Source organism: Giraffa tippelskirchi, chromosome 2 (genome assembly GCF_054371585.1).
Source record: "Giraffa tippelskirchi isolate mGirTip1 chromosome 2, T2T-mGirTip1v1.2.pri, whole genome shotgun sequence".
Classification (NCBI taxonomy): Eukaryota; Metazoa; Chordata; class Mammalia; order Artiodactyla; family Giraffidae; genus Giraffa; species Giraffa tippelskirchi.
The window spans coordinates 68097782-68109882 of record NC_137276.1 but is presented as its reverse complement, the minus strand read 5'-3'; the positions used below and the strand labels follow the sequence as shown (position 1 = coordinate 68109882).

Genomic DNA, 12101 nt, shown 5'->3' with positions numbered 1-12101 from the left:
TATTAGGTACATCATACATTGACTAGTGAACGGTATTAAATGGTTTTAAAAAAACAACTGTTCCTGGTATCAAGCCCAATTTGCAAGACTAAGTAAAATCTTTTCAAATTCTACATTCTCACAGCACCCTGTTTTCTCCTTCACAGCATTTATCTCTATAAATTACTGAACACTTATTCATTTAATTATTACTTGTATACTCTGCTAAACAATAGCTCTGTTAGAGTGGAATATAATCTTATACCCATGGAATCCTGAGCACCTACCACAGTGCCTGGCAAAATGTATGTGGAAACAAAAAGTATGTCAAGTGTCTACTGTTTGAGGATAAGTGAATCTGTAACTTCTTTGAGCTTTAGTATTAAACTACTCATACAGTTTGCCCCCCAAAACTTCTAAATTTGCACAGCAATTTACACTCAGTGACTCTCATTACCAAAATATTATCATGCAGCTTAGAATATAGGATGAATTTTTTAGTTGTGTCTGCTCAAGACAAGTGAAGATGTTCTTCTGTGGCATTACTGTTTTAAAGGAAAGAAATCTCTGCTTTTGTCTCTATGGAGATGTAATACACTGAAGATGGGGGAGTGGAAGTGGGAAAGAGAAGAGGGCTTGCTTTTTTTTTAAGCTTTCAGGAATTTAAAAAAGAAACAAAAATACTGTGATATATATGAATAGTAAAACAATTTTACCATGGTGTATTTTTCCTAAAGAGAGAAATCAGAAAATTCTTAATGAAACAAAGTTTTATAGAATTCATCAAAAATAAACCCCAATGAGTAAAAAAGATAATGTAAACATTTTTTAGTTTTCAATTTTTAAAAGGATTCAAATCAAGTTAATAGGAAAGTAAAATAAAACAAATTCTGTAAATAAAAATATATTTACACATGTACACAAAGATTCCTAATTAATAAGAACTATGAAAAGAAAATCAAAATTTCAGATGTCTAGGGTAAATATTTTATAAATACTTACAAATTTAACTCCCTCAAGTTTAGAGTTCTTGTCAAACATTTTTAAATAGCCACAACATCACTAAAATTATTCACTGTAAATAAAATAATTATTTCTTCACTGATTTTTGAAAAATGCTTGAAATTTTAAGAAAATAGTGCATAAACTTGGAAAAAAGATTTATACACCCCTCCCTTGAGAAGCCTTGAAGTCAAAACATAAATTGCTGAATATATGTACTGTTGTATTGTTACATTTTTCCAACTTAATGTACAGTGGCAATATGGGCAGAAACCAGTCATTTCCAATTTGTCTGTGAAGGTAAAATTCTTTAACAACCATTAACAAGAAACAGTGAAAAGTTTGTATATAATCAAGAATTCAGTACATAATCAAGAATTTGAAGAACTAAAGCATTAAATATTTTGCCAATTCAAAAATCATCAAGGTGTATACACTAAATAAATCCAGCTTTTTGTATGCCAAATGTACTTCAAGAAAGTGGTTTTAAAAATAAATTTCCCAGTAAAACATAATCAACAATTTTCTATTTCCCAATTAAGTCACAACTTTCTTATTCATCCGAGAAAAGTCATAGCTGATTTTGAAAAATTTAGGCTAACAACTGATCTAGTCTATGCCATTAAACATTCTTCAATTTTCTTTTTAACCTGAAATACTCTGCACTTTCATACGCTAATATTAGGCTGAAATTGTAACATACTTTTTGGCCATGCCATGCAGCTTGCAGGATCTTAGTTCCCCTACCAGAGATCCAACATGGCCTACAGGTGAAAGCACAGTCCTAACCACTGGACCGCCCGGGAATGTTCTGCAATATGCTTTCAAAACTGAGTTAAATCAAGAAAATCTATTCATATGTCTGAGTTTCCTCCTATCATATGTTTTATTCAAAAACGTATGAAAAAGTTACAAAGGGGGCTGACATTTCTAAGCACGTAGAAAAAGGTTTGGATCTAGAAAATGATTTGGCGTTGAGATTTAAAAAGGGAAAAAAAAAATCACTGGTTGTCTTTCATAAAAACATACTCCTACTGTACTGAAATACTAAACTGCTCTTTAAAATATGAAGTACCAGTAAAAATTTATGTATATGTATATATATGTGCATGTCACAACAGATCCAAATCAGATTAGCCCAATGAAAAACCGAGAAAGTTCGATAGGAAAGACGCCCTTATACACAGCTTAAAACTAGTAACATGTTCGGTAAGTACAAAAACAGAGACGTTTAAACCAAAGGACTCAATTAAGATCTCTTACAGGTCCCCATTCAGGTTCATAAAGAGCAAAGTCACAAATAACAGGATTATTGGGCAACCTTCAAATAAACTGTCACATAATAAAATTTTCTCTTTACTAAGCATCTATGGATTACTGTCTCTTATACCAGAACTGAACAGAAAAAAAAAAGGGGGGGGGAATTCAGTGGAGTGAAAAATATGGGAAACTAGACAGCCTTGCTGTGAATCATAGTTTTGAAAATAAGGACTTAGAAAATCTAACATCTAACTCTTTTTTCAATCCTAAAAACACAAAGTTCTTAAAATCTTAAATAAAAAAAATCCCATTCTACAATAATTACTTATGGAAGGAAATAAAGGCAGTAGAGAACTTGACAAATGTGAGATCACTCTGTTCCTATGAATGCTTTGCATTTTGTAGCCAATAGCCATTTGGCTGCAAATTAACATTTTCTAAAAGAAGTCAAAATTGAAATGACTAAAAAAATTCAATTTACTTAGCTTAAGGAAAAAACTCTCCCAACAGCACCATCATTAAGAGGCACTAAAAGCATAATGGGAAATGTGTTTGCTATTTAATTGTTAACAAACAAAAGGGAAGAAATTTGTTTAGGGAGTTTTGCAGAATTTGATTACAGGTTAAAGAAAACACATTAATGTGACATATACCAAAGTCTCAACAGACAGCTCATTACTAGAACAAATATAAACCATCAAACTAAAGATGAAAAAAACCTTTTAATATGTTAAAACAAAACAAATACTTCAAATGTATACTTTAAGTTTTTCAACAGACATACACACACACACACATATACATATATATATATTTGATAAAAGGATATGGGCTTATTGAAGGAACTAGCTACCATCCCTACTTTAAAAAAAAAAGTCATTTCCAATAAGGGCTCTGTTCTGTTTTTTTGTTTTGTGGTTGTTTTGGTTTTTTTCCACCATGCAACTTAAGGGATCTTAGTTTCCTGACCAGGGATTGAACCTGTGCCCTTAGCAATGAAAGCATGGAGTCCTCACTGGACTGCCAGGGAATTCCCTCCTGTTCTGAAATGTGTTATTTCCTGTGTTCCAATTTCTTATCCTAGTAGTTATCTATTTCTTAAGCCAAAGCAAACAATAATGTTAAATTAAAAACAAAATATCTAAATGTGTACATTATAAAAATGCTACCTGGAATAAATTTAAAATTAGTGTAATACCTTGGTTCCCTAGAGAGTTCTCTTTTGTCCCTGTAACTATTACCAGGGGAAAAAAAAAAACAGAGTTTAAGGAGACAAGAATTTGTATAATTTTAAACACTAAGCATGAGTTAGTATATTAATTATGTATCCAAAAGAACTGGATATTCTTCTTTAAATCTTTATGTTCAGGATTACAGTTTTTAATATTAAAGCAATGGTTATGCCCTACATAATTCTGTAAAACTACAATATTGATGAAGCACTGCTTATTTTTAAACTTTGAAATAATCCTATGATGAATCAGTGGTTAGCATAAATTAAATTGTGGTCAGTGTTATGTAAAAATGTAGAAAGTGAATTATTCTTTTTACTCTAAGCATGTGGGACTTCGACATTCAATAAAAACAATAAAGACTAAAAAAACAAAAGAAAGAAACATACAATCAACCAATACTTAATGGTTTAGTCTTAATCCACTTAAAAATTTCAGTGAGAGAAAATTGATAATAAAGTATGCATTCTCTACCCCTTTTCTTTACAAACATACATAATCTGGGAGAAAACATGAAATATACAAAAAATAGCATTCAATCCAAACTAAAGGCAAGCACCTAGCCAATAAATGCCTTTAGAGCCTAAAGGGGAGAAGTAATTGTGTGTCAACTCTTAAATGCCCAGTAGTAAGCAGAATGATTTAGATAACAAATTTATTATAAAAGACTGTTAAAGACCCCTTGTCGGTCACCTTTGTTACCTGGGTACTCTGATACATTCCTCTGATCCTAGCAGGCCAAGTTGTCCATCAGAATCGAGACCCCAAGCATACACCTGGCCCTTGTCATTTAGTGCTAATGTATGAGCTTCTCCACATGAAACAGCTACAATATTTTGGGCATCCAGGGCAACAACCTGCTCTACAGAAATCAGAAACAGAGACATTACGTTCTAGTTTTAAACTCCTAATAAGAATAAAACTATAGTCTTCACCTTGTACAAAAAAGCTAAGGAAATGCTGAAATACAGACTGTAATTTAGTTATTCTACAAAACCTAACAAACACATTCCACACAAAATTTTCACTGTAGTAAATAAAGATATACATCACAGGGCATAATCAACTCAGATTATTAAGTAACTTGAATATTTGGGGGAAGAAATTAAGGATATATAAAAATTTTCTCGGGAATTGCTCTTCATTCAAAACCATTACCAATAAAAGGAGTCCAGCTGAAAAGGAATTATTTGAATAAATCGGCTGTTTTTTGACAATAAAATCATAACCAACATATGTATTACCATATGGGATACTACTATGGAGTGATTTTGAAACAAATGAAGTAATATGAATTAGCAATTTCTGATAGGAAACAAATTCTTTACAGATCTCATAAATAAAGTATCTACTAGATATGCTGAGGAGAGAACTGAAAAGCAATGTGACCATAACAAACAGATTTCAGTTTATGGGCTGCTATTTTAATGTGAAGGATATAAAAACTCCACATGTGGTTAAAGTATGTTCAAGTTTTAAATCAGAAATTAATTTAAAATATCGGCCCTCATAACACTGTCAATAGTCATTGACAAATTAGTAAAGAAAATGAAATTGCTTCCTTAGTCTCTTTAAGATGTGCACTATCAGTTTTTTACTAGTACACAAGTTATTTTTAAAGACATCATTTAAAATTAACCTTTAAAAAAAATTAACCTTTTTTAGCCTAGTAATAAACCTATGTCTTCACAGAGCTGCAAAAACTGAACCAATAAGAGTTTCCTCAGAAGCACATTTTAGCTCAGTCTACAAATACAGCTGTTCAATAATAAGACAGAATACATCACAGAAGTTTGAATTTCTAAGTAACAGAGAAATTCAAATTGCACCTGCATTACTTATTCTGCATTTTGGGGTGGGAGGTTAGCCCTTAGATAGCCTTAAGAATTTGTATAACTCTAATGATATGTCTTTTTAAGTACTTACCTTAAAATACTATAAGTTCGTAATTCGTGAAGTTGATAAACAGTACATGGTAATTCACTATATCAATCTCTCACTTTTCTGTGTATATTTTATATATATACATGTTTTTATAAAATTATATTGCAGAAACATCCGAAAACAAAACATATATAACATACTGCCCCTCCTCCTAAGAAAACAAAAGGACTTAAAAGTATGGTATCATTTATTTACATCAAAACACTCTAAATCTTAATTATGAAGAAAGAAGTAAAATGCAAAAGATTCGTTAATCTTTCACAGAGGACCCTGAAATGAATCAACGTCTCTCCAGAACAATCCTCATAGGAGATGGAATAAAGAGCAAAAAATGAGAGGATGACAAGAAGGATGAGTAAGACTGGTTGGTTCAACAATATAGGCTGGTTCAACAATAATATAGTAAGAGTACTTAAATTTGATATCAACTGCTGTAAAATCAAAGACACCAAAAATCCAAGAAACAAAGAGGACACAATCATTTATGCCAAATATTAATATTTACTGTATACTTCTTGTGCTCTAAGTACTAGAGAAAGATAAAACAGAGTTCTAGTCCTCAAGGAGTTTACAGTCTATAGAAAAACAAGCGAGGTAAGGAGTCTTATTAAAGGCAAAGGTAAAGATATACAAAAGGCAACAGGGGAACATGAAATACTTTTAAAAGATACTAGGAAGAATTTTGGAAGACACTGACGCTAAGTTAAGTATGTGAAGAAAGAGAAAGAGATGCCATGTCTCTGTTGGGAGAAAATTCAAATTACTTCTTCAAACACAGCAAAACAAACCAAAAGCAAACTGAAACGACTGATTAAAAAAAAAAAAAAGAGGGAAAATGTTGTTCATACATCAAATAAAAAAATAACCTCCCTAATATTTAAAGACCAAACAGGAGGAGGGGGGAGCAGAAGCTCAGTGAAAAAATGGGCAAAAGATGTGAACTGATTGCCCACACAAAAAAGGAATAGAAATGGCTCTTAATCCTATGAAAAAATGTCAAATTCATTGATGAGAGAAATGAAAATTCAAACTACACTGAGAAGTCAACAATACATTCACTTGGAAAATTCATAAAGCCATACACTTTTAGTTTGTATAGTTCTCTATTTGATTACAAAAGTTTACATTTATCAAAAGAATGAGAAGACAAGCCACTGACTGGAGAAATTATCTGCAAAAGACACACCTAATAAAAGACTGTCACCAAAATAGATCTGTATATTAAACATTCTTAGAACTCAACAATAAAAAAATAAACAACCCAATTAAAAAATCGTGCAAATGACCTGAAATAACACCACACCAAGAAGACATAAAGATGGCAAGCCATCATCTACCAACACAGAACTGCAAATTTAAATGAGCTACCATTATAAGCCTATTAAAATGGTCAAAACCCAAAACACTGACAATACCAAATGCTGGTGAGGATACAGAGCAACAACAGCTCTCCTTCACTGATGATGGACGTGTAAAATGGTACAGATACTTTGGAAAACAGTTTGGCAGTTTCTTACAAAACAAACCATACCATTATATGATCCAGCAATTGTGCTCTTTCACATTTACCCAAAGGACGTTAAAATTTATGTCCACACAAAACCCTGCACATGGATGTTTATAGCATCTTTATTCTTTACAAAACTTGGAAGTAACCAAAATGTCCTTCAGTAAGTGAATGGATAAACTGTGGTGTATCCAGACAGTGGAATATTTTTCAGTGCTAAAGAAATGAGTTATCAAGCCATAAAAACACATGGAGGAGACTTAAATACATATTACTAAGTGAAAGAAGCCAATCTGAAAAGGCTACAAAATGTATGCTCCAACCATCTGACATTCTGGAAAAGGCAAACTCTGGAGACAGTAAAAACATTACTGGTTGCTTGGGTTTAAAGGGAGGGAGGGATAAACAGGTAAAGCAGAGGGGATTTTTAGGGTACTCAAACTATTCTGTATGATACTATTACTATTCCATACAATACTAAGTGAGCTTCCCTGGTGGTTTAGATAGTAAAGAATCTGGCTGCAATGCAGGAGACCCAGGTTCAATCCCTGGGTTGGGAAGATCCCCTGGAAGAGGGCATGGCAACCCACTGCAGTATTCTTGCCTGGAGAATTCCATGGACAGTGGAGCCTGGCAGGCTCATTTCATTATATAGTCGTCAAGCCCATCAAATGTACAACACAGACAATGTTACAGTAAACTATGAGTGTGGATGATATGATGTGTCAACATAGGTACATTAATGGTAAGAAATGTACCCCTGTGGTACAGTCTGTGGATAGTTGGGGCGAGGGGGTGTTGTATATGTGTAGTACAGAGTACATGGGAACTCTCTGTACTTACTGCTCAATTTTGCTGTGAACTTAAAACTGCTCTTAAGAAGTAACTTTGTTAAAAAGCTTATTTATAACAACACACATACACCAAGATAACATTTTTCATCTGGTAAAATTCAAATGTCAGATAACAATCTGTTGGGGGGAAAGGCACTCTTGTACATTCATAGTGGAAGTACAAAATAGAACCACCTTTATGAAAAAAAAAATGTGTCAAAACCTAACAAAACATACACAATTACTTTTTGGTTCCAGATCTAGCTTACAGATACATCTGTGTACTAAAGGGCAGCAAAATATGCCAACTCAAAATATGCCATTTTGGCATAAGGATTATTTTGAACTGAAGGCCACTAAGAAGAAAAGCTCTCTGCTCTCCTGCAGCGTGCCTAAAAGCAGGATGAAAATTTGTAGAGGTGTCCTGCCTTTCCTCTCTACCAGAAGGATAGGAGTTAATCACTGGAGACAACTGGAGACCCTTACTGCTGAGAGACAGCACCAGTACAAACTATGTAACAATCTTTACTCAAGAGCCCTTATCTTTCTTAAGTTTCCCCACACATTTACCTTCCCCAAATTGCCAACTGGGAAACTCAAAAAAGTCCTTTTCATCTTGTTACTTCTCTTATTTATTGTTCTTTTAAGATGCTATATAAGCCCATGTTCTACCATCCCCTTGAGTTACTCATTACTGAGTGCTAACGCATGTGAACACAAGGCAACAAACTTATTTTACTTTTCTCCTCCTTCATCTGTCCTTTGTCTATATAGGCCCCAGCTGGAGAATCTAGGTGCACATGTGTGCTATGTTACTTCAGTTGTGTCTAACTCTTTGTGACCCTATGGACTGTAGCCTGCCAGGCTCCTCTGTCCACGGGATTCTCCAGGGAAGGTATGGATTCTTCCAACTGGAGTGGATTGCCATGTCCTCCTCCAGGGAATCTTCCTGACCCAGGGATCGAAACTGAGTCTCTCATGTCTCCTACATTGGCAGGCGGGTTTTTGTTTTTGTTTTACCACTAGCGCCACCTGAGAGGCATACAAATATACAAATATGCATGTATGTGAATGTGTGTTTTTACATATATCTGCAGTACTGTATAAAATAACAAAAGACTGGAAATATTCCAAATATCCATCAATAAAGGATTCTGTCCACACACTGGGATTCTATGCTCTGAAAAATAAAGAGGAAATGCTGCAAGCTGATGTGGAAAGATCTCAAGGGTATATTACCAAGGGACAAAAAAATTCAAGATGTGAAATATGTACATGATTTGTTATTTTCCGTCACAGTTACCTATGTTTATTATACCTACAGGGGATGTGGATACAGAGGGAAATAGGGTGGTCAAATATAAGAGCAAAGCTTCTCAATGTGTATTTATTTATATTATTTTGATTTCTGAACCACATGAATATATTCTCTATTCAAATTTGAACAATTTTTAAAATTAAACATTAAAGAAAATAGTTAAAGCAATGTATCAAAACCAATGTTTTCACTAAAACTTAACTGAGCTCTTTAAGATTTCTCTACACACTAAAAACTCAAGATAAATAACTGGTTCTCTTAGAATTTGAGCCCCATCAAATTACTAAGATACCTATTTTGAGTATGAATAACTATTATATGCCTTGGGAAAAGTACTTAACACAGGCTTTTCGGACAACAAATATACAAACGGCTAAGTTCTCTGTACAATTTTTAAAAATTACTTTTTTTCCCCCAAATGGCCAATCAAAATGAAAAGGCTCAACCATTTTGCCCCAGTATGCTAGAAAAGTCAGATCAATGTTAAATTGAGACATTCACATTCAGGACAAATTCTGGTTGAATGCTTGGAACAAGATGGCCTGCAAAGATAGTCAATGATAAGCAAGAATAAAGGGGGAATAAATAAATCCAGCAAAACAAACCAAAAAATTCACTAGAAAATCTGGCTTGATGTCTTGCATGAGAAAACAAACAAACAAACAACTCATACTAAACCTAAACAGTTAACATTTGTTGTGTGTTTATTATATACTAGGTACTATGCTAACTCTATTAAAGTTTTAATCATCAAGCTGTTGAATACATTTGCCTTTCAAGGCCAAAGAACACAGAAAAGGGAGGAAAAAGTGAGAATTAAATTCACTTTAATTTAGGCTGAGTATGGAAATATAAGGAGGATATATAAGAGGACAGAAAACCAAAGAAGAACATGTCAAGCAAGCCCATTAAAAAGAACTATTATTCCTTTGATAAATGGGAGCTACAGGAAGATGTCAGAATTATGAACATACAATGCTAAACTTGCTGGGAAAGGTTTAAAGTAGCACATGATTATTACAATTGACTATAATTCAGAAAAAAGGTATTTTTTTAAAAACTACAAATACATACAGATAAAAATACGTGGCAAAATGCTATCTGTTGGCCACTGTGCTATTCCTTCTACTTTTCTTTATGCTTCAAAATGTTCACAGAAAAAGTTTGAGAAAAGTAACACTGTTCATATCAGTATTTATAGTACACAATATTTCTCTTTAAGAAAAGAAAAAAGGAACATTTAGTTTGGGGAGGCAGAAAGGGGCAAAGAAAACTTAAAAGAGTAGGAGACTGTCTTGAGAAAAGCAGAAAAAAAAAACATTTTTCAGACACAGGAGCAAAAACAAAAAAGATAAAGCAATAGAGAGAAGTAACATATCCATCCTGCAAATCCTGTCAGGCAGATATACTCCAAATAGAAATCTAACAGGTCCTAGCTCACTGTTACTTCTGGTTCTTCTTGCACTGTTAAAATGCAGTATTTCTGAAAACTGATGGTACATCGTTTCACTAAGGAGAAAAAGGCCATCTTTGCTCCATAAATCCAAAACACTGTCATTCTTAGATTTATAAAAACCAATTAAAATGTTTAACCTAATGCCAGTTTTCATTTGTACATCATTTTGCTGCACAAACATCATAAAAGAAGAAAGAATATGGTTGCACATCCTTTTAGCAAAAGATTCAGGTTCTTACTGTAAAACGTTACATGACAAAATCCTTCCATTTGGGTAAGTAAGAACAACCTATTTCCTCTGAGATCTAACAAACATGTTCATCAATTCTCGAGTTTGTGAAAATTCATGTAAAGTATCATCTCCAGAATTCACTCTTTTAAGAGTTCACTTATATGATTAATTTCACCATATTCATACAGTGGTGTATCTACATTCACCTTCTGATCTGTCCTGTAATTATGAACATGCTCCTCTGTCAGTTTTCTTCTCTTTGCCATTATGGCCAGAAAAAAAAATTTTTTTTTTCATTCTCAACTGTGGCTAATGAAAGGTACAAAAAGAGAAAAATAAAAATGACAAAAACTGACTCCAAACTTCTTTCACACTTTCTTGAAAGATAATTTAAAACTCTGCACAATATATGAAAAGAAGAATGCTAAATATGGTTTATTTCACCACTGCACCACCCTTTTAAGAAACCCCACCACTGTTCCACTTGTAATTTTCTTTTTATTTTAGTCTAGTTGGGAATACAGATTCTCATTATACACAGTAGTTATGTTTCATAAAGTCACCACAAATACTTATTTACCCAATACTGAATCACTGCCCCTAGAGAAAATACATTTAGGTTGCTGCTGCTGCTGCTGCTGCTAAGTCGCTTCAGTCGTGTCCGACTCTGTGCGACCCCATAGACGGCAGCCCACCAGGCTCCGCCGTCCCTGGGATTCTCCAGGCAAGAATACTGGAGTGGGCTGCCATTTCCTTCTCCAGTGCATGAAAGGGAAAAGTGAAAGTGAAGTCGCTCAGTCGTGTCCAACTCCTAGCGACCCCATGGACCACAGCCCACCAGGCTCCTCCATCCATGGGATTCTCCAGGCAAGAGTACTGGAGTGGGGTGCCATTGCCTTCTCCTTTAGGTTGCTACAAGTCTCCAAATCTCTTATCACAACACTTTATCAATCAATCATTCATAACCTTGTTTTGTGTTTCCATTTAAAGACATCTTAATTAATACATATTGTAATTCATTAACACTGAATTCACTGCCAAAACACCATAAACTCATGCCTCAATGAATTTTTTCCAGCATTCTTGTGCTTAGGAACACTAGACAACACCTCAGCAGTATGCACAGGGGCCATTTTAAACAGTAAAATTGCCCAATAAAAGGTGCAAAAATGCAAAAAATGTGGCACTAAATATATTGTAAAAAGGACATATTGTAACAGGAAGGCAAAGCACTGCTTTGGCTGGGAATCTACTTGTATTGCAGCTCTGCATGTTCATGTCCAGGAATCACCATGAAAAGCTCCATGAGTATTGACTGACCGTGATCCATTCTGATTT

At 33.9% G+C, this 12101-nt stretch overlaps 1 protein-coding gene across 31 annotated transcripts in view; it reads right to left on the bottom strand.

Moving 5' to 3' along the window:
* The window catches only part of HERC4 (HECT and RLD domain containing E3 ubiquitin protein ligase 4), a 129599-nt gene that overhangs the window by 94857 nt on the left and 22641 nt on the right, over positions 1-12101 (bottom strand). For 22 of the 31 annotated variants that reach the window (XR_014076486.1, XR_014076487.1, XR_014076492.1 and 19 more), the window contains one exon: positions 4176-4335. The exons of 3 other annotated variants lie outside the window; for them this stretch is intronic. Coding sequence is in view for 13 of the 28 variants with exons in the window: in XM_081568907.1 (XP_081425033.1) it covers positions 4176-4335 (160 nt within the window). In the remaining 15 variants the exon portion in view is untranslated. Of the gene's footprint in view, positions 1-3439; positions 3470-4166; positions 4336-12101 lie in introns of those variants that run through there. 6 more of the 31 variants (XM_081568923.1, XM_081568924.1, XM_081568927.1 and 3 more) reach the window with 2 other exon arrangements.